Consider the following 23854-nt stretch of genomic DNA (forward strand, 5'->3'; position numbering starts at 1 on the left):
ACTACCTGTAAAGTTGTATATTGTTGTGAAAGCAGTGAGCTCCCCATTTTATAATACAACTTCTAATATGGTTGAGAACTCTAACAAGGACAAATATATTATATGTATGTAATAGACTCCTAACAGGGTCAACACCTTTCACAAGGTACTTTTGATTAGTGGATAATTTTGTGAGTACCATCCCCACCAAGGTTTTCCCTTGGCCAGAATTCCCCTAGTTAACAAAATATGGTGTTGTGAGTTTCTTTATGGTTTACTTGCTATTGCTTTTCAGTTTAATCATTTACGCAAGTTTAAGTTAATATCTGATATCCAGATTTGGGCAAAAAGTTGTGGAATATTGATTCACCCTCCCTCCCCCCTCTTAGTATTCCCTGTTCTAACACACTATTGGTGCTAGAGCATGCCTAGAGCCTCATTCCTCCACTCAGTATGCACAGAGGCTTCTGAAAGCCATCAAAAGTGGTTGTTTTAAGATGACCATTGATGTTGAGCGGGGTAAGACGTCTTTGTCCACAAAGGGGGAGCAGAATGCCTTGGTGGATTGTGGTTCTACTTATCTTGGGCAGGGGATGTCACCATTCACAGTCGTGAAGAATGGGGATGCTGCCCTTGGAAATGGGTGTGGGAAAGGACACGTGCATGCTGAAACTGGTATGGATCTTCAGCCACAAGGATGTGGTTTGGTAGGTGGCATGAAGGCTGTTGGTTCAGAGCTAATTGGAGTGGGATGTGCCCGTGGGGGTGATGGGGTTTCAAATTTGAACGGACAATGCATGTAGAGGGAAGGAATGGTAGAGTTAAGCACACCCCAAATGCACATTGCAATGGACTTGGTGGATGATGTGGCGGAGGAAGTGAAACATAATGCTGAAGTTTTTTCTGGACTGGATCTGATTGAACACTTTAGGTTTTTGGCGGAGGAAGTGAAACATAATGCTGAAGTTTTTTCTGGACTGGATCTGATTGAACACTTTAGGTTTTTGTAGTCAAGTCTGTAAGAGCTCCATAAATGGATTTCAGAGAACTGGGAGAAATGGGAGCCTGTTCTGGAGGGATATGTTGAGATTTATCTATGTATTTGGGGTTTCTTCATTGTGGTCTTTGAAAATAGTCAGGACAGAACGAAGATTTTAGGTGATAGCATCTGGATTGGGAGAATAAGTATCTGCCAATGTTGAAGCCATGGCACCCTGATTTCTGTCCAGCAAGTCAAACTTTTGACATGATTCCAAGATGGGTAAGACTTATGAAATTGCCTTTATATTACTGGTTTGATTCAAGATTTCAAGTTATAGGAAACTTTTGCATGGTTGATGAAGGGTCCTCAACCCTCTTGCACTCTACCTATGCAAGAGAAATATCTTGGTGGAAATGGATATTTCTAAAGGTCTCCCTGCAGAAATATCACTTAACACTTTGAATGGATGTTAGACACAGCCTTTGGACTATGAAGGGGTTCCTTTCAAATGCAGGAAGTGTTTTCAAATGGGGAATTCAGCGGCCAAGTGTTCTAAACAAAGAATGGCTAAGGCAGGTTCATGGTGGAAGGATCCCTCAATACATCGTTATATGGTGGAAAAGAAAAGGAATGGCATTAAAGTTATTCACAAGTTGTGAATGGTGAGGCATCGCAACAAAAATGCAGGATAGGTGTCAGGATGTTACTCTTGTTATGACTAGTGTTGAGACTGGCAAGGCAAATTCAGATAAGATGCAGACTTTTAAGGAGGTTGCTTCCATGCCAGAAGGAAGAGAAAAGAAAAGCCCTATAGGGTCCTAATATAAGGAGAATGAACCTTCAGTTGAAAATCGAAATCGACAGGACAATAGCAGTTTGGAAGCTGGGAATAAATATGAGGAAAATCGAATGGCAAGGCAAGATGAGGTAGCTAAGGTGGAAGATGGCTGGGAAACTATGAAAAAGCAAAAAGAAAATACCTCCTCTGCTCTCCCAAGAAGGGAGGAGATCGGAACAAATCTTGACGGTTATTATCGCATTCGTGTATTTCGATGCTTCCTAGTATGGACCTGTTAATGGGTCTCTTGGAGTTTGCCTTTCTTTGGGGGAGGTAGCTCTCCTGGATGCAGCCATCCCTGGATCAGGTCAGGTTCTAATCTGATCAAATTAATAGAAGATAAACTTCTACCAAGGGAAAAAAAAACCAAAAGTATATCCATACAACAGAACGCATAAAACATATAGAACATTGCCTTGTTAGTGAGAATAATAATGTAGATTGGTGTAGTAAATTCAAGAACAATAACATCAACATTGACACATGTATTTAGAAGAAAAAAACACAATTTCCTATTGAAATTCATATTAAGAATGACTGACCTCATGGAGCTTATATTTCTGGAGAAGCCATTCTTTAGGTAATATACCAAGTGAAAGCTTAACAGGAACAAGGTACTTAAGAATCATCCTGTTTACAACAAATGGATATGAATTAGTAACAACAGTTTCATAAAATAGTATAATGTGTAAATTGAAGATATTTTATAGCTTGTTACATGCAAATAAAGCAATCAGGAAATTTCCTGAGAGTAAGAATTTTTAGTATGGATAAAGAGTTCTACTCAATGTTTTTCTACACATTTTCTCCAAGCAATATTCATTTTGTTTAGAATGGCACTTGCAGACTATATCCTATTCTAAATTGGAACAACCTACATGAGCTGGCACACCTGAATCAAACCTTATGTTTGCTTTTTTCTGAGGATCGCAATGCACTAGTGCATAAACAAGTTTTTGATCTGCCTGTTAGGCAAGGAAAACAATACAACACAATTATTAAACATTTGAGTAAATTATACATTTGAAATACTGATGGTAGAAAGGAAGAAAAGATCTTACAAGGGAAAAGCATCCAATTATTCTAATTGACAATGACAAAAGCACTAAATTAGAAAAAACTCATATCTCATCCATACAATTATGCTAATTGTAACCTTGATTTGGAAAAGATTTGTGGAGTCTACAAATGATATATTTATTTCTATGTTGAGTTCATCTTTATAAAGGACTAGCATTTCAACCTTGATAAAATTTATATATGATTAGATCCACCCTGGGTTTTAGAAACCTTGAAGCAATACAAAATGAACAGTATTATATGCATGTACCATCTTAAAATGGACGTGCTCATCTTTTAAAACCTTTTAGCACCCGTTTCATAGTGCCTTCTTGGACCATGGATGGACCTGTGCTCGAAAGCCTCTTTCTCCTGTTTTCTTCAACCTTTTTTATGAATCTTTTTGCATTCCTCCTAAACTTTTTGAGGCCTTCGCCTTCCCTTCTCTAGGAACAGGTCAACCTCTTCCCCAGTGATTGCAGGCCTCAAGGCCTAAAAGGTCTCGGTAGTCCAAATTGTTAACTCACACTTTCCAGTCGGCTTGTATTATTTTGTCGCCCGAAAACTAGTATATGAGGAGACTTGGAGACTTCATTTTGCAACCATAAGTGATCCTACATTTTCATGATAGCTACACTCAAGCTTTGTATTCAAGCATCTCAAGGAAAGCTTTTGAGTTTTCATCAAGCATTGAAGAATTCTTTGTGAGCATTTCCTCTTCAAGATCTAGAGTATCATTGGTCATCAACGAAGGGGATCTACATTAAGGCATTCATCATCTTCTTCATTAATGCACATTTACATCCATGCCTCCATGATGTGGTTATGGTAGATCCATTGCAACTTGTGGAGATATACTACATTTACATACCGAATTCAACATCTACAACATACAAGGCAAAATCCTTGTCGATAAGGGTTTTTACAAGCAATGTGAATACTTACATTTATCTTGTTTCAGTTACAGACATTTACATTTCTCAATTTAAGGTTGATTCCTCGATCTAGCGATTGACCAACGCAAGCCCTCATCCACCCAACAACAAAAACCTTTGTTTTATGTGTGCAAGAGCAAGATAGCAAAATTGTGATTATAGATCTGGAAATAACTCTCTGATAGCTTTCTGATGAATCTAGGTCGACCTTGTTACAGTGCCCCAAGAACACGACATTGTTCCGAAACAATTACCACCAAGTCGACCTGTTCCTTTCTCCTTAACCAAAAATTCAGTTTCTGGGTTTTCTTGAAAATTTCATTTTGTTCAAGGATCTATAGTCAGATTTTTAGTTACAAATCTGTATCGACACTTTTTAAAGCTAAAACACAACTTCCTATATGCATTTCAAGGTGAGTCTCATGTCTTTCATTTCCATTCATAAATTGTGCATAATTTGTATTTTAATTGGGTTGTATACACTTTACATCTAGATCTACATTTTTTAATCAATTAATTCAATTTTGCATACACATTATCACACACAGACCAAAGAGAGCATTTCCCTATATTGCATTCCTCTTCACAATTCAAATTCAATATTGGCATCCCTTTCCTTTTCGACCTTGCTAATCTAATTTGGATTCAAAAGGGCATCATTTTTTAAAAGTCTCCCTTTCCCTACACATACATTTTGGAGGCCTAGATCACATTAAAGCGTCTCCATTTCACCACCAAACATTTTGGTGTACCCGGCCTGTCCACCTTTCTTTTTGGAGTTAGATTGTTTGTTTTAGGTGTTTACCTTCTTTTGGTGAATCTTTGCATTCTTTTCTTTTTGATCTTAAGAGTTAGATTTAGCTTTATTTTGTGTGTGGTTCGATCTCTCTTTTTTGATATTTCTTATTTTTGTGTGGTTTGATCTCGTTAGAGTTTCCTTTTGTGATCTCCGGTTTTATGAGCTTAATTATACTAAGTCCAACCTTGCATTCCTGTTAGAAGAAGTCGTAGATTCATGGGCTCCTTTGATCATGATTCCTCTTTTCCCACTAGGACTCGTGATGACACTAATATCTTTCTTCAAGATCTCAATTCTTTAATGGAGCATAACTCTTCTCACTCATCCCATGATGAAGATGAAGCCTTAAGAGTTCCTCCTTCGAAAGTAGATAAGCTCTCATGAGTTTGATAAATTGGAATCTTGGTTTGTGCAAGAACATCAAAATCCCTAGTGTTGTTGCTATTGAGGCTATTAAAAAGCTTGCTAATTTGGATGATAATATCATTTTTATCTTGCTTGGTATATCTCACATTATAAATACTCATACTAAGCCTTTGACAGAATGTGATCGAGAGTTAGGATACACTCCTTCCACAACCGATGAACCTTCTATTCTGATTTCCACTACTCTTTCTAGCATTCCTACCTATCCTCCACTGCTTATGATGACTTCTACACAAGTCTCCACCCCCCTAAGTGTTGGTCTTCCTAACCGTTCACTTCTCGTGAGTGTTCCTCCTACTTCCATACCTTCTTCTTTACCTTCATATAATGTGGTTCCTTTTACATACTCTAGTCCTTTACCCATTCCTTCTAATCCTCCATCGACATCTTTGCATCTTCCTTCTGCTTCCTACAATTTTCCTTGGATATCCTTTGTGTTGTTATACAACAACATGTTGAGGTACCTTGTCTTGAGACTTAAAATGGTATGGGCAAGACCGTAATTCATGTTAAGGCTTTCCAAACTTTATGTAGTGATTTTTCTTACGACTATAGGCTTATGACTAAGTTGTTCTCGCACACTTTTAGGGATAGAGCCTTGCAATGGTATTGCTATCTACCTCCTCATTCTATTGATTCTTTTCAAATGCTTGCTAATGCTTTTATTCAACAATTTCAAAATAACATTGGTCCACAAGTTTCTTTGACTAATTTAATGCATTGCAAACAAACTGTTAAAGAGAAAGTTGCTGATTTTATTGGTAGATTTAAACACTTATATGCTCAAATATATTATCCTATGCCTAATGATGGTATTCAACATATCTTTATTTCTAATTTACCAGAAAGATATTAGAGATAAGATTCTCCTTACTAAGTATACCTCCTTTTCTCATCTTTGCACAATGCTCCACCATTACTAGTTACAAGTGAGTCAACTTGAGAGCTCTACTCCAGCGGCTCCTGTTTCTAGTGATAGGAGTGATATCATTAGTCATTCAAACAAGTTTTCTAAACGTAACAACTTCATCAAAATCAAGTCAACCAACACAGTTGTTGATCAAAAGGCTACTACATCTAAAGGTGCAACTACTTTTTCCTCTGTGTATCATCCTTAATGTAAGTACACTCAATTATCTGAGCCTTTACCCGAGGTGATGACCAAATTGATTCATGTTGGAATTCTTAAGCTTCTTCCTATATGTCGTATTGACACTAGCAAACCAATGCCTAAGTCATTTAATTCAAATATGTTTTGCCAACACCATCATCAATCAGGTCATGATACTCAAAGGTGTTATGCTTTGAAGAATGTTATTCAAGACCATATTGATTCTATTGCTATATCTATTGATGTTGAGGTTAATAATACAAATATATATGTTGCACCTCCTAACCAAAATTTGTAAATTTACACTAATCCTTTCCCTTCACATTCAACAAATGTAATTGATCAAGCTTATTCTTCTAACATTAGTTATGATGATAAGATAGAAGAAGCTAATCATGTGGTTAATCATGCTGAGTCTCAACCTCAACCTCCAATTTCTTCTTCACCTAATCCTAAACAAGCACTACCTATTACCTTTAGTCAGCTTGATATGTTTAAGGCACCTAATGGTCCTCTTTACATTACTGCTAGGGTCACTCATATTCCTTCTCATGGTGTTTAAGTGATCCTTCTTCCAACGCGAATGTGATCACTGAAGAGCACCTTTATAATGAATAATTGCAAGAAGATACCTACGATACATCTCCTGTGTGGATTCAAACTTACAATGGTTTCCTTTATTGTCCTCAAGGTTCTATCACTCTTCTTGTCACTCTTTCCAATAAGGCTGTTTATACTAACATTGTTGTCATTCCTACTTCGATCAGTTTCAAGTTAAGCTCGGTATTCCATGGCTTTCTTCCATGCAAATTGTAGCTTCTCCCATTCATAAGTGCATTAAATTCCACAATAATGGAGAAATTGTCATTGTTAACCATTCCGTTTATAAACCTTTTTGCCCTCGAGATTGTGCTGAGATTGATTTTTATTGGTCATCTCTTCCTGAAAAACCACATACTTGTCCTAATCATCTTTATTGCTCCTATCAATGATATAAGGTAGACAAGATTCTTGAGCTTAGCCTTCCTAAGGGTGATCCTCCTGTACCTATCTTACCTACCTTGTCTATCCCTTCAACCACTTCTGAATCTATTTTACCTTCTCCATCTATTCTTTCAACTACTATTCTTGAACCAATAGTCGTTCCCTCTTCGGAACCTACGGTAGGATCCTAATACCTCTAGTTTATCTCGCAAAACCATTCGTAACCAACATGCTCGTCAGCGTCACAAGAATCGTCAAGCTAAAGCTAAGGCTAAAATTCGTTCTCTTGTTTCTCAACCCATGTCTTCCTCTCAACCTTTGCTTTCCTTTGACCAAACTATGCGTGAGTCGTTGGAAGAAGCTAATCAAGGTAACAACATGCAAATGGATAAACATGATTATTTTGTTTGTATTTTTAGATTCTAATTATCTTGGTATAAAGAGACCCCTGATGATGAAAATGCTAGTTGTCATGATGAATATATTGATATGGATTATGATTTGCCTAACATGCTTTCTACATTGCTTACAATCACTTCTAGTGATGAGCCTAGTGAATCCCACAAGATTCCTTTCTTGGATCTGGCTGTGATTCCTACCATGTTGGATGTCATTCCTCTCGCGAGTCGCCATCCTTCCCCTAGCATTTCAAACTGAGATGGTGGGGTGGGGGCATGCAGAATGCTTGAAGTGGACTTCCTTTAGCATGGTAGTCTTTGTGTTTTCATGTTGTGCTTTTTGTTGTACATTTTTTTTAGATTGCTTTAGACGATCCTTGTTGCTTTGTTAGTGCAAGAGGAAAAAGTAATTGAACCTAGCATATATATTCTTCTATTTGCATCTCTCTTCTTCTATATGTTGTCATATGATGTGTTGTACACATTTATTGTTTGTAACATTGATCTTGTATGGTCTTCTTTGTTTCTTATGATATGGTAGCATCGATTCTTTTGGTCTCCATGTTATTGGCCCAAAAAGACTCTTCTTTGTAACTCTTACATGTCTTTGCCTCCATTGTGTTGTAGTTCTACTTCCTTTAGGGAGTAATGGTATTTCATATAATATAATATTACATATTATCATACTGACCCCAAAGTTGGTAGATCCCTTCATGTTCTCTCTTTTTGTTATGTGCTCATTTTCCTTGATATGTTCTTCCTCTTGGGGGCATCTCATAGTGGAAACATTCTTACTGGATGCATGCATGCTTCCGTTAAAGCCATTAGTCTCATTAAGGTGTTTGTAGTAACTTTAACATGGGGGCATGCACTCCGGTCATCTTTTGATCATGGGGTAGCATATACGGATTATGAGTGTGGCTTGGAGTACTTTAGCCATGTACGCTTGGTATGATTTTTGGGTTATCCTCAAATATATTCATTGTTGCTTCATCTCTTCTCTCTCTCCTTTTGAGCACTATCATTTTCCTTGAACTATTGACAGTTCCTAGGGGCTTGGTTTCTTTGGATCTCTCTAAACTATAAATAGTTTGGGAGGCCCAATACATGTTTTCAATCCTTCTTTGGATTACTAATAGTTTGGGAAGCCTAATCTTGTTTTGATCCCTTAAGGACACATACATACTTATGCCTCGGTCATTTTTCGATTCTTCTTTTTGGAATATGGAGTTCCCTTAAAGTTGGATCCTTCGATGGATGTAGATGACCAAAAAAAGATTTAACTCCAGTTTTCTTGCTGGTAGGTTGAGTTGCTGGATAGCTTTGACTCGTTCAAGATCAATCTTAATGCCTTCTTGAGACACACTGTGACCTAGCAACTTGCCCTCTGTAACATAGAAGACAGACTTCTTGGGTTAAGGGAAATGCCATGTTCCCTACATCTCTTCAACACTTTCTCCAAGTCCTTCAAATGATCTCTTCTCTTGGAGAATATTGTCAAAACATCCAAGTATATAACAATGATTTTGTCCTTTAAATCTGCAAAGGATGTATTCATGGCTCTTTGAAAAGTAGCTCTAGCATAATTAGGCCGAAGGGCATTCTGTTGTAAGAAATATTCCCCATGAAGTGGTGAACGTTGTCGTAAACTGATAATTTGGATCTACTTCAATCTGGTTCAAGCTTAAGAAACAATCCAACATAGACATCATTTTAGATACTGCCACTGTCTACAGTAAGTGATCCATGTTGGGGAGAGCATAGTTGTCTTTGAGAGATGCTTGATTTAGATTTCCAAAATCCACACAAATTCTAATCTCCCCACTCTTCTTCCTAACAGGGACAACATTAGCTATCCATGTTGAATGATGTATAAGATAAGTGATCCTAGCTTCTAACATTTTATGAATTTCTCTGAAGATGGCGTCTGAGATTATTGGTTTGTAGTTGCGTTGCTTTTGGCTAAAAGGAACCCCATTAGGCTTAAGGGTAATCTTGTGCTTAAACTCATCATTCCTAAAAGTTTTCAGATCTTCATAACCCCATGCCAAAACATCTTGATATTCAGAAAGCAACACTTTAGCTCTAGTTCTTTCTTTAGTTGAACAACTACTACCAATGTTGATCATTTTAGGCTTAAGTTCAGTGCCTACATTCATTCCCTCATAATCATCTGAGGTTCCATCTTTCTAACCTCTTTATCTTCTGATATAAACACTGTGTCTATTAAACAATTTTTTCTAAAGATATTGGGTGTTTAGGCATTTTGTTACCTTTTATTTGCTCTACACCTAGCTCCAAATCTTTCTTGTTATCAAGAGTGAAATCTTGGTAGGGGCTTTCAATTCCCTCAAAATAATGGTCAGTGAAAGGCTTGACTCTTTCAAGAAAGCACTGGATCTGCTTATCATCATTAAAGACTTGCCATGATTCAACATTATCAGGAACATTAGGTCTAAAGAGGACTTGAACTTTGTATTCTTTGTCTTTTAATTTTGGATGATGTAACGAAAGGGATGAAGAGGCGGCTAACATATCATCCCTTACATTTTGCTCCCTTGGAACAACTTGTATAGAGAAGGCATCAAGGTCTTCTATCTCATCCTAGACTTTGTTCCTATAATTCCAAAGCCTTGGGGTTTTTCACCGTATATTGATTCGGACTTGCTTCATTATGAGTTCTGCACCACCTAGGACTATTAGAATTTTCACTCCTCTTTGCTTTGCAGCAGTGATGCCTAAAAGCAAAGCTTCATATTCAACAGTGTTGTTTGTGTTCTTGAACAACAGCTTGTAGGTTGCACCACACCTGCTCCTAATTCGGCAGTTGCACAGTTGCCATCAAACTCTAATGTCCAAATTCTTTGATCATCGAGAGGGTCTAACTCTTCTTCTAAAGTACCGAAATTAGCAAACATCATGTAGTTCCCACACTCCATGTCTTGATATAAGATCTGAACTTTAGGATCATCAAATTTCATTACAGTAAATTTAGTTCAAGTTTGATTTTTTTTTTGCCAATAGGGATAATAGCATGAGACCAATCTAGTTTAATTTCACCTCCCATATCCCTACAAAAACTCCTACTTAGTAGCATGCCATAACTGGCAGGGATGTCAGCCACAAGGATGGTCAATTTCATTCCTTTTGTTGGGTGTGCAGCTAAGGCTACTTGGGCATCCTTTACTTGACCTATTAAGGGAACTTGTTTTGCATCAATAAAATAACAATGCCCAAAGGTCTTAGTTAAGGGCAAGCCTAAAGCACGAGCAACAGTAGAGAGCATGACATTGTCTGATGCACTTGAGTCAATTATGCAATTGCTCAGTTTATGACCATTATTATACAAGGACACATAGAAGGGATCAAGTTTTTGGCCAAGGGAGGTAGCTAGGACTGAAGATTCTTCTTCATTGAATAGCAAAGGCAAGACTGGTTCTTCATCAGGAGGGGGACATGTACTGATACTAGGCTTATTATTACTAATAGCGGCATTGACATTTGAATGAGCCCTATTACTAGTTTCTACTTTGCAACAGTCGACTAGCTTTTGCAACTCAACAGGATTAGATTTTAAGTACTCTAGAGGAGAAACTTGAATACGAGCATCTTTACAATATTGAATACTATCGAATGAGGGATCAAGCTTACCACTTGGTTCTATTATTTATTGTTCTCTCATTGAAGTAGAGGGGGTAGAGGCACTAGCCATGACTAGTGAAGTAGGAGGAGCGTTGTTTCGAACAAGGACTGAGCTTGTCGGAGCTTTGTTCTTTTGGCTTCTTTTGTTACTGTCATTTGTACTACATCCAAGGTGGCGAAACAACCACCTCCTTTTTCCGAATCTAATACACACTACAAGTGAAATGTTCCAGAGTCGCCAAGGGGAATAGAATCATCTTCACTTTTGAGATATTCCACTGTTAACTCATTACTTGCATTCATCTACTTATATCTATTCATTTCAGGGCAAGAGTCACCATCATGATTTGCTCTCAAGTGGAATATGTGCATGCTCTGCTTCTTAGGAGTTGCCTCAATGGTAAACTTTTGTTGAGCAGGTTTTAATTGTAAGGACTTTCCTTCATGTTGACTTCTGGATATATCTTGATAAGATTGCTGAAATGGAGGAACTGGCTTACCCATTTGCCTTTTCATGGCAATCATCTCATTTGACAATTTTTGAAGTATTGCTTCTGTATTGTTGGTAGTGCTAGTAGTAGTGTCTGTGGAAGTTCCATTCTGAATCTCTCTTCCATTTCCTGACTTCTATTAAATCATCTTCTAATTCTACAGCCAAAGTCTAGGCAGCTTGGAGATTTGCCACATGCGCTCTTCTGATTTGAAAAATAATATCTGGAGGCATAGAACTAATGAAGAACATCTTTTGATTATTTGCAATTGGTCTACTTGTAGCAGGAATTCTATTAAGTAATTTGTTGAACTTTGCAACAAAATCCCTCATGGGAATACTTGGTTCCTTCTTGATCTGAGTGAGTTGGGACAGCAATGTATTCTCATCTTCTGTGCTTTTGTAGCAGGCTTCCAATCAATTCCGCATATCATCCCAAGTCATGATGCATCCAACAAGAAGATGTTGGAACCAATCGGCCGCATTTTCAACTAGTGTTTCAACACACATTCTTACAGCTATAGGGAAAACAACACTACAGGCTGCAAAGAAAGCAGCAATATGTTCCTCTACAAAAACCTTCCCATCGCCATAAAACTCGGGGGAATTCTTCTGGGAGGCTCTTGGTAGATCATTGTTAGCGGCAAGGCGCAAAGGACCAATAGCATTACCCCAAGGTACTGCCATTGATGCAGGTAGAATAACTGGGATTGGTTGGAAAGTGACATGAGCTGGAGCTACAACTCTATGTAAGGTGAGAGTGTTACACAATAACGAAGTTTGTGTTTGAAAAATAGGTGGGGAAGAGGACTTACTACATCTCTAGGAAGCAGGACAGGGTGGTGGAAACAAAGCCCCATGGATACCTTCTAGCACTAGGTCTCTTGAGCAAGCTCTCCCTCTTCTCAGGGGGTCTTCTAATATGGTAAAATCAGCTTTCCTGAGCTCTTTGAACACTAGATAGACTTGACCATGATCACGAACACTCCTGCTTTACTTGGGATCTAGGATGAACTAACTTATCCATGGATAGGTGCTTTTAGGATTGCCTCAACCTTCTCTGATGAAGTGTGCCTCCCCAATACTCAACATTGGCTTCTTCTCATTCTAGTACAAAACTGACTCTTCAGTACTCCTTTATGGATTTTCTGTTTTTCCAAGCAAGTGTATTCAATTGGTTGATTATGTCTTCTTGTTCGTCTTGGAATCCAAGGTTGGGCTAAATAACCGAAATTTGGCCTTCATGAGGAAGCAGCATTTTTCCACATGGGTCAAAAGATATGACTGAAACAAATGCATGAGTGCCAAGTTCAGAGTTATCAATGAAGTCACAACAGACTTACTAAGAATACCTATGCAACGAATGACAGGCACTAAAAATTGTTATCTCTCTTGTAACTTCAAATACTGGGGAAGATAACAAGAGAGACCCCTTTGGATTATAAATTAGAGATATTTTTTACATTTGTTTCCCCAGTGCAGTTGCCAAAAATTGTTGATTAATAGTTTATCTTCCTTGGATTTTGGTTTATACCCTAACTCTTAATGTGCCCAATGTAGTGAAAGACAAAGTTGTTAGCAACAAAATGGGACAATGTAGGTGTTCTATCAAGGTCCCCTGAATTGAAAGGTACAGTTTCCTTATATGCAAAGATTTGCAACGAATATTATTACGAGTAGATCAGCAAGTTTAGGGGTATGCTCTTGACCAAAGAGCAAAAGAGGTATAACCAAATTGCCCAACACTTCAAACAATCCAGGCGGATTTCAATTCACAACTTCCATAGCTATGGATGCATATGAGTCATTTTTTAAGTTCCTCCAACATCTAAAATGCAAGTCTATTCTATCTATTGAATGCAAGATGCAAAAATATAAGACTACCTACTAATGCATACTACATAAGAAGAGAAAATATGATTAACTAAACAATACCCAGATTGCCCAAGCTACTGAGATTTCACAACCATTTGCTTCCTACTCAAAACTTTACATTAACCAAATCTCAACCTTCTCACACAACAATGAAAATGCACATGAAACTAGCTTGCATAGAACAAAGAAAATGAGGGAATATTGTGAATAATGGTAATAAGTCATACAACCACTGAAAAGAAAGCAACAAAACCTAGTTTATCTTCAATCCCGTAGCTTTAATTAACAACACATTTCATTCCCAAGACCGTGCAAGAATCAAAATTTAGACGCAAAGTCTCACACAGTAGTCCCAGCTACAAGGGTTTGCCCACATAATAATTTGTCAATCTTATTTACTTCTCAAAAAGTTACATTTATAGGCCCTTTAGAATTGGCCAGTTACATTTCACGATTACCATAGAGCATCTTTGAACAAATGTATTCTAAAAATAGGATTGACTGGTCAGTCATCCATTACAAAGTCTCAGCCTATGAGGAGAATGCCAAATATGGCTACAATATAAGAAAGTGAGAGAGAGAGAGAGAGAGAGAGAGAGAGAGGTGACACTTGTCACATCTTGCAGGGAGAATGTAACACTTTTGGCAGAGCATCAATTTTTCTTTGGAGTTATGGATTTAGCTCTGTAGGCCTTCATTGCATCAGTTACGACCTTCAGCTCCATGACACTTGGAATGAGGATATTGTCAACTATGATCATCCAATAGTCATGCATTTCTGTCAGTTTTCAACTATGGAGATCCTTAATTGGAGCTTCTCCGCTACATGCTTCAGAACACAATCCACTATTGTGAGTTCTAGAATCTTTGCCACTTGGAAGTTTTCCTAGTCAGTAGCTTCTTCAATGAATGCCAGAAACTTAGTTTCATTCGTTCAAATATCTACCAACTACCCATTGTTGGTGATATAAGATTCAGTGTGCAAAACCTTTAAGTATTCAAATATCTTATCCATTACTTTCTTCACTAAATCATACACACATTTTAGTTCATGCTCAGACTTCACTGAGCTCTCAATTTTGAATTCCAACGATTGCTTCCAATGAAGCAATGGCTCTTGGCCTGATTTAAGTATTCCATGGGTCACAGCAACATTTTTCGTCATGTCAATCACCTCTTGTAATAGGGCCAATGCTCTGTTAGGCTCTCTGATACTTTCTTCATTGAAGTCTGGTGATTTGACACTGCTTCTCTCAATTTATCTGTGTCTAGCACCAGATTTCTAAGGTTCTCAATGAGAGGGGGACCTTAGGCCTTTAATTCATCTATCCAAGCACGACCAACTTGACCAAATTGCCTCTCTTACTGTAGCTTGAGCAATAAATTCTTGTTCTCCTCTGCAGTTGGGTCAAATGTTCTTGTAGAGGTGTTTCCAAGTGTAGCTCTGATGTAATCCATTAATTCTCTATTTGAGGCTTTCAGTACCTCTTTCTCTAACCTTAGCTCCTCCAATTTATCTTTAGTCTTTACATTTGTTAATTTCCAAATGTTGAACATAGAATCATGCACTGGAATGCCCATGTCAACCATTCTGATCTGAAAATCATTAGGAGTCAACTCATGAAATTTTCCCTCCTTTTGAGGTTTTGCAATCTCCACTAGCATGTGACCAGTAGAAAAATCTGTTACCAGTGCTACTAGAGTCTTCTGCTTCTTCGCCTTCTTTGACACTGGTTGAGATTGAGTTGCCTGTACAATGAGGTCTTTAGATGGAGCACCTTCCTCACATCTCCTCTCCTTTCTATCAATGGTCTCTTCCAACCAAGACATCGTTGAAAGGACATTGAGTGTTGATTGCAGGGCTGTTGGATCAAAGAGCTTCCTTGCAATGGGGTGTGTCACCTTGCTCTAGCAAGCAAATCGAAAGGCAGTTGCTTTAGTAACAGAGAGGGCTAGAGTATCACCTTGTTGAGATGTTTCCTACTCTTGACCATCCAAAGGGTTATTATCACCATCAAGGTTGATGACTAGCACAAGGGAGGTGTCCTTGACTATTGATTTCTCCTTCTCCTTTTCTTTATCTTTCTCTGCCTCTTTATCTCCAACTTTTCCAATATCGAGCAGAGATCCTCCACAAGTTGGATTGACTTGTACATTCTTCTTAGGAGGTTGGTCTCCCCCTCCACCAACAGATTGTGTTGGTCCAACTGATGTTGATGTAGCAGTAGTGGAAGTAGCAATTGATGATTGAGTTGTTTTGGATGCTACTCCACTAGCAGAACTTGCAGCTCAAGTTCTCTTTCTTCTCGCTCTAGTCCACTCTACCCATTTGTCTATCCTCTTGATGATATCACTCATGAGGACCTCCATTGTATCAATATAATAGGACCATCAAGCGGAATTGACACTATAGGAGTCTCTTTGATTTGCTCATAAGTTGAGAGCCTCATATAAGATCCATCATCCATGAGATCACTAACATCAACAGGGTCATTTTAAAACTTTATCTCATCAAGTGTCAACCTAGACCAATACCTCTCTCTAGTTTGGTACTCATTATGACATCCGGCCCAATAATCTTGAATATCTGGAACATGCCTATAAGCATAACCAAGCTTAAGATGATCTTTGACAAAGCTAACACGATCATATTGGGGTCTTATAGCTTTGTAATCAATCAACTTAATTCTGTTCTCAAAAGTTTTGACCAAATTTCGGGCATCAGACTTTGAGGCACGAGAATAAGGTTCTACCACAATTGGAAATGGAATCTCAGCTATCTTCTTCAGAATAGAACATAAGGTGTTTGTTGTCACAAATGTTTGCACCCTAGTCCAAAGTTTTTACCTAAGGACAACCTTGTGAAACATGGAAACAACCTCCAAGTTGTGGGACTTGAACAATGAGGCTGAGTCTCCGGAGAAGGTCGGCTTCCTTTACTATCAAGATGCACCTATACTACACTTGAAGAGAACGAAAGGGGAATGCATAAAAGCAAACTACCTAATCTATTCTAAGTAGGTGATGCACCAAAATAGGGTGTTCAAACCAATCTCTGTCCATACATGCACAGTACAATTATCATAACATCCCAAAGATATACGGATTTAGACTTGTTTTGATCCAATAGCCACATGCGGAGCAGACAACCATATGAGTGACACAAGGGAGAAAAGATTCACTTCTTATTATTCATAGGCCAAAAGAGATACAGAGATTTAGGTTGTAGAGGAAAATAAAGCTTGCACAGTAATCGATGGCTGGAAGAGATAAGACAAGTGTCATATAATTTAGAGGCAAGAAAGGGAATTTACAATAGTATGCCAAAGCAATACCAGAGAAACAGAGAACTGACCCTAAGAAAGATTACAAAATCTGCTTTTATAGTGCAAGGATAACTTAGATAGCTTCCACTCCAAGATAAAACTCAACAACTGCATTCAAATTTGCAGAGAATAATTACTACAAAAATTGGAAAAGATCTGATCACAACGCAAATCCAGACGCAAGAAGATCACTTATCCACCAAATAATCTTTGAGAGGATAGGAATGGCGGCCATTAATCTTCTAAGTAGATGTATCAACAGATGGCGATGGAGTGTTCTTTTGCATTTATCAAACCTGGGGAACGATGAAAGTGGTTGCAAGAGATTGAAAAGATCAGATCTATCATCAATGAGTTGCTTCCTTTATCATCAATTTGCCAAATCAGATAAAGGTCAACCATATTCAATTGTCACTCTATACCCTTCCTGCTACCTAATTGGTTGGGAACTCCTCTTTTCCCAACTTGGCGGGTGAAGCTCCTTATATATTTTTGGTCAACACTGAAACTCACGATCCTACGCTCGTCAACGGTGTTCAAAACCCTTCATGTCACCTTTTGTTCATAGCCCTAACTTCTACGATCTTATGATCGCCTATACCTCGTACATCAAGCTCATCCTTCATTCTCTTTACGATCCTTCAACAAGACCTACAATCTCACGACAGCACAATAACACCCCTAGCGTAAGGTTGCAGTACCATTATTCTCCCCTTGCGATGTCACGAGCACGACTGACTTGACATTCGCGATCTTACGATCATTGTCCATCATAACATCGGCATTCATAGCAATAACCCTTACAATCCTACTATCGCAGTTTAACTATCTTTTGTCGTGACCTCGAGGGGCATCCTTTCTTGTACTTGCGACTTTATGATAGAGGAATATCGTAAGATCAAAACGCCCGACATCCATCCGAAACTGGCATTCACCCCATTTTTACCCTATGATCTTACGATTCTAAGATCATATGACCAACCTTCCCCTTCAAAGCATTGGCAACTCAAGAAGTCAACCTCGCAATCCTTCGACTGTTGACTTTTGTGGCGTCGAAACACATATCCCCTTGGCTTGCAATCCTACAAGATCTCCGATATCACAACCCGACCACTTGACCAACATGGGCCTCGTAGCATCTTATCACTGCTTGATTCGCCTGACGATCCTCTAATACATGAGTTATCGTAAGATCGGGACCATACCATTCTATCGCAGCTCCAGGACTTGAAATATAACATGAACTTGAATCTTGTGACCGTTGGGTGGGTTTAAATATTTCAAATCAATCCTTGGAGGGAGGGCACCCTTGGCCAACAATGTTCACTTCCAATATTTGTCTACATAACTCAACAAGGACTACCTTATCTTTGGGATATCTGGGGAGTCTCTTCGGGAAGCCATCGAATGCACCAATCCTCAAGTAGGAGACAGATGGAAATTGAATGAAGCAGCATCCCAACTGGCTGACTGTTGATATAGCTTCTGGTGAAAACCTCCGCTAAGGGCACCCTTGCAATTCCCAGCATAGCCTCATTGTGAAGGCATCATTGACCCTTACATATTCTTCAAAACTCTTCTGCAATTGTAGGTGAGGGTAGAATTCATATACCTTGGTGTTCATATACAGGGCACACCAGACCATAGATGATGCGTCACTAAGGCATACATTAAATATAATGAAATAAAGAACTGTTTAAACGCCCTCGCTGAATTTAGCCAAGAGGCGAGCTCTTCACATATAATTTGAGCCCAATCAACTTATAATCCTTCAACACAGATGGCCTTAACCAAGTAGAAGTGGTGCTCGATGAAATCCAGGATCTCTTCTTTACCCTTTAGTCTCAGCAATAGAGCCAAGATATCCATGATTTCCTTCTTTAGATTGGTTCCAAAGAGAGTCCTCGGCATTTTGCTCTTTTTCCCTTGAGGAGTCCAAAACCAATTTTTTTGCATATCTTCTTCCCTCAGAGTTTTTTTCTCATTAAACATTGATACAAATGATGAAAAAACAATGTCACAATACTCTTCCTTCACTGGAATCCGGAAGCCAAACTGCATCAACTCCTTGTTCACAGAATGCAAAATAGATTGATCGGGCAACAAAATCTACTTCGTCTCTGGATTATATCTATCAATGCATTACTTCACCAACTCTGGTGCTTGCACAGCCATGGGGAAACTAGCAACTTCAACCAATCCGCTTTCCTTCAATTTTTGTGTGATTGGATGGATGGATCGGGTGTTTAGTCTTCTATGCAGATCACCTAGGTCGAAAAACTTGAAAGAAGTATCAAAAAGGTTCTTTAACTCTCCAATCCAAGCAGCTAATCATACCCAGCAATTTTGATTGTCATTCGCTTATAATTTCACACAAAGAAGGAAATTACTTAAATTAAATAGTCGTTGTGAAATAAGGAACTTCGTTTGGCAGAAATTCGATCATATAGATTCGGAAATTCAAACGTTGAGGCCACACGAACGAAATTACTCATTACCAACAGTTATAACAATCAAATTTGCAGTAAATTAGGCAGATTAACGGCTCTTTAAATCATTTTACTTCTACCCATATGATAGCCCATAATTCCAACTAACACAAAGCTTACTTTAATCTCCTACAGTAACGAGATCATTTCCTTTCCGAAACCTTTTAACTTAGGCTTACTGAAAGCTACCCTTTTAACTTCGAAATCCGGCACAAGGGCTTGCGCTATAATTCTTTAAGTGCAGGGAAGGAGGCATTATCTTGTTTTTTTGTAAGCTTGACCTTACCTTTTATTTCCTTTGAATCAGGAGCGCATCATGAGAACTACTTCTTCAGTGCCTTGAGTACTTTATCGCTTCCTTTTCCACATAAGGCTTTTCTTCTTTGTTTTATCACTCAACTTGAAGAAGCCTCAAAATGAACTTTCTGCCTCAAGCAATTGGACGATCATTTCCTTGTATCGGGTTCGCACTCAACAAATTACTCCATCAAAAGCATCTTTCTCGCATTTCCACAGAATCTCTTCACATCCGGCTTCAGCTTTCTTCATCTTTTATATCCACAGGGATAGAAGCTTCATGCTTTCCTTTTAAACAGAAAGCGCCATCAAAACATATTTTTCGAGGAAATAAACAACTAGAAATATCTCCCATTGATTTGGTCGCTTTTCCTCTATATTTCTCAACTTTACTTCGGAAATATACTTGAAGACCTTCACTTCCAAAGGGGAAGCATACAAATAGATGGAACTTTGCTTCTTTGCACAGAATCGGATCCTGACTTCGGATTTTTACTCTGAGAGTTCCATAGCTTTAGATCTTTGTTCTTCTAATCTTCTCATCATGAATCAACTTCAACTACACCTGGAGATGTCGGAATTGCTTTGTTCCTCGGGATCTTACCTGACGAAGCCCGCCAACGACGGAAATCCAACAGCAAGGGCCGGAATCCGGAAGAAATGCCTTGCTAGAGATAGGAACATATTGCAGAACCAAAGAAGACTTTCTTCTCATCAGGAAGATGCTCAGACAAAAACCCACCCAAACCAGATCACTTAAGACCTTGATGCAAAGAAAAAGTGAGAATCCCACATAGAGGTGTAGGGGAAGCGGAGCAAGGAAAATCCGGAAAGAACACATAAGGCTAGTGTAGTAAACTCTGCTGGAATTGGAAATAAAAAGTTGTCTAGGGGCCAATCAAAATTTCGTCAAACAATCGTTACGCATACATGTCTTCAAGCAATATTATTGTTGGATCATCAAATAACTCTTTATTTTTCAAATAACACCAATATATATCGACTAAAGTTTCAGAATTCAGTTCTAAACTTTCATTTGAATTTTAAACACCAATCCAAATAACCATTGTTTCAGACTTATCACTACCTATAGATATTTTCAGTATTGAATAAATCATTGGCATACAAGAGCCTGGCCGCAAATAAGTTTCAGTCACATTAAATATTTAAACACCAAAAATGCAATGGCAGATCAAAAACCTGATACTCTGCAGATGGTCGGATTTATTGAATCTCAGTGAACACTGTTGTAGGAACTCGCACACCAGTTGAGGACGATTGTAGTCACACTGATCTCCACGTACTGTCACGACCCGTCAAGAAGACTGACCACGGCTGTTAAACAGTTTGTTTGCTGCTGAGGACGTTATTACTGACGTCTGACTTTAGGGGATCATCGTGCCACTAAAGGAGTCGCCCGTGCATCATCTTCGTTTCAGTGTAAGCACCAGATACTGGTCTATGGCAGTGGCATTATCTTCTCCTTCATACCCGTAGGATCTCTGAAAATATGTAACCCGCAAACTCTCTGTAATTACTGATGTGTATTCTTTCCATCTACGACAGCTAAGACACCACGTCCTGCACTCATTCTTCATTCACACATCTGAGGGTAAGTTCAACTTCACAGTCAGCTAGTAGGAAACCAACTTGCCTGTCCAGAGTTTATCTCCCTTTTTCAAGGTCGATTCTATGAGTTGTTGGGGGCTACATCCCACCACGCTACTGCCTTAGAGATTTCATCCTTTGGCAAATCTAGTCACAAGTACCATTCAGGATTAATATTGTCAAATATTCATTGTCTTTTTCCCAAGACTGAGCCTCCTTTGTATAACCTTGAAGTGAGGGAAAGAGTGTTGGAATAAGAGGTGTGGGATAAAACTCCAAATTTGTCCTCTAGTCACTTAAGTCACTTTATAAAGTAAATGAATTTTAAAACATAAAGTAACTTTATTAAAGCACCTTTAATACATTAAGTGACGACTTAAGATAAATCTCCCTTGTGACTAGCAAGCATCCTGACAGGTGACGCCGTTAATCTATCCAGATGTGGAGATAGATTAACCTAGCCCCATAGAACTAGCGCGGGGGAGGGGACATGACAGCAAGCCTTAGGGATGTTTAATGAGAAGAGAGCCACCTAGGGGCTATCTAGACAAGGACACAAACATTAATACCTTGAAAACACACCAAGCTAGAAGCTTAAGAGGGATGGACTGAAAGTCTAGCAACAAGACGGAAATAGAAGCTACCTAATAAACTAAACTAACTAAGATGATCATTAAAGTAACATTGGAATATTCTAATATGTATTGTGTATGCTTTGCGTCTTCATAAATTCATGTGTATACTTTGCATATGCTTTGTGCCTTTATATGTCTATGCTTCATATTTACAAATGTACACTCCATTTTTGGTTCTGCTTTTGGTTGATAAAAGAATGACTAGAGTAAACCCAAAAGATATATTAGCAAATGTTGGTCAAACTAAACCAATTGTGATGTCATTACAAAGATGGCATTAATCCTTTGCTCTAAAAGATGAGAGAAAACTAGTTTTAAAATTACAAACCTTTCAAATTCTCAAAGTATTTATTAATATTAGAGTTGTGCAGCAAAAGCCACTCACATTGAAAGATTTATGTAAAAATTGGCTTTGCTTGAGGAAAAGCAATTTTGGGACGGGCGGACTAAAGCATCCCTTACTAATATAGTATTTAAAAATAAATAAGTAATAATATTATATTATATAATTACAAGTTAATACATAACGAAGGGTTGTGACTCCCTCAACATAAGATATAAAAGGGGCTAGGGTTAATTCGAAAGGTGGTATGGAAGAAATAAGGAAAAAGAGAGCACAAGAATAAAAGGATTAATGGAAGAAGAAAGGGATGTAAAGAAAATAAGGAAGTGACTCTTTCAAATGGCAGCAATGTTGAAAGGGTCGTAACTTTGCCAAGTCATGTAATTATAAAGAGTTGTGACTTTCAAATGGCAGCAATGTTGAAAGGGTTGTAACTTTGCCATGTCATGTAATTATAAAGAGTTGTGACTCTTTCAAAGGTGGACAATTCTGAATGGTTGTGCCTCTTTCACAAAGTAGACATGTGGAAGAGTTATGACTTTCAAATAGTGGCAATTGTGAAAAGTTGTCACCATTGCAAAGGAGCATACCTAATAAAAAGGTGTGACTCGCTCCCCCCACCCCACACACCAATATTGTAAGATAAAAAGGGGAAGGTTTCCTTTAAGGACATCCAAAAGAGATCAATTTGGGGAATAATACATTATTCTCAATGGAAATAATGAAAATGGCGACTCAATACTAATGAAAAGTGGTGACCTTTCCACCATTGAAGTATAAAAGAGATTCATTCCAAGGATTGAAAAATACAAATTGTGTTGTGAATCACGGGATAAACAATTTGTACTTAATTAGCAATCAGTACACATTAAAGGGTAAATCAAACTATAAAGTGTGAGCATATTATCCAATGATCTAAAAACATATAACAGTATATCGTGCCAAGATTCAATCATACAAGCATCAAATATCATCAAAGGAACTCAATACACTCATAATATTATATCAATCACGCAATTGCACCCCTCAGCAAATCATTGTATCTACAAACACTATCTTCAAAATAAAAAAGCAAGTCAACCAAGCACCAAGCTATTCACATGATTGTTCATATGCAAATTCATAGATCAAGATCACATCATATAACTAATCATAGATAATAGAGAATGTTGATATATTCCCAATAGAATATGAGAAGTCTCAAATGACTGCAAATCATCTTGCAATAGAGAAGCTTGTGTTGATTTATCAAGATTGCTGCAAATATATTAACATTGCCTCCTCAATATATATTTTCCAAGGGTGGCAATCTCTATTTTATATTGTGAATGAGACGTGGAGAGACATGTCCAACATGTCTATTCATTATTATTATTAAATTAATATAACAATTGATTACTTAACTATATATATATATATATATATATATATATATCTTCAGTTTGGTCTCATGGGTTTATCGAACTGAAGCTACTAAACATTAACACTCCCTCTTAGCTAGGGAGGATAAACACTAGATAAATATACACCATTGGAAATATTAGGAACGGCAAATTTTTAGGATAAGTATTGGCCTCCATAATATCAACATATGATATTTACCAAATACTTTGAGTAATGGCCTGCAAAATATCAACA

General features: G+C 38.0%; 1 protein-coding gene across 1 annotated transcript in view; it reads right to left on the bottom strand.

Annotated features, from left to right (window-relative positions):
* The window catches only part of EER5 (proteasome family protein), a 100740-nt gene that overhangs the window by 41424 nt on the left and 35462 nt on the right, over positions 1-23854 (bottom strand). Inside the window, exons 8-9 of the mRNA XM_089817877.1 lie at positions 2703-2764; positions 2342-2429 (exon numbers count right to left, since the gene is read on the bottom strand). Coding sequence (XP_089674003.1) covers positions 2342-2429; positions 2703-2764 — 150 coding nt within the window. The remainder of the gene's footprint in view (positions 1-2341; positions 2430-2702; positions 2765-23854) is intronic.

The sequence above is a fragment of the Cupressus sempervirens genome, chromosome 1 (genome assembly GCF_028749045.1).
Source record: "Cupressus sempervirens isolate cs-2001-9-10 chromosome 1, ASM2874904v1, whole genome shotgun sequence".
Lineage (NCBI taxonomy): Eukaryota > Viridiplantae > Streptophyta > Pinopsida > Cupressales > Cupressaceae > Cupressus > Cupressus sempervirens.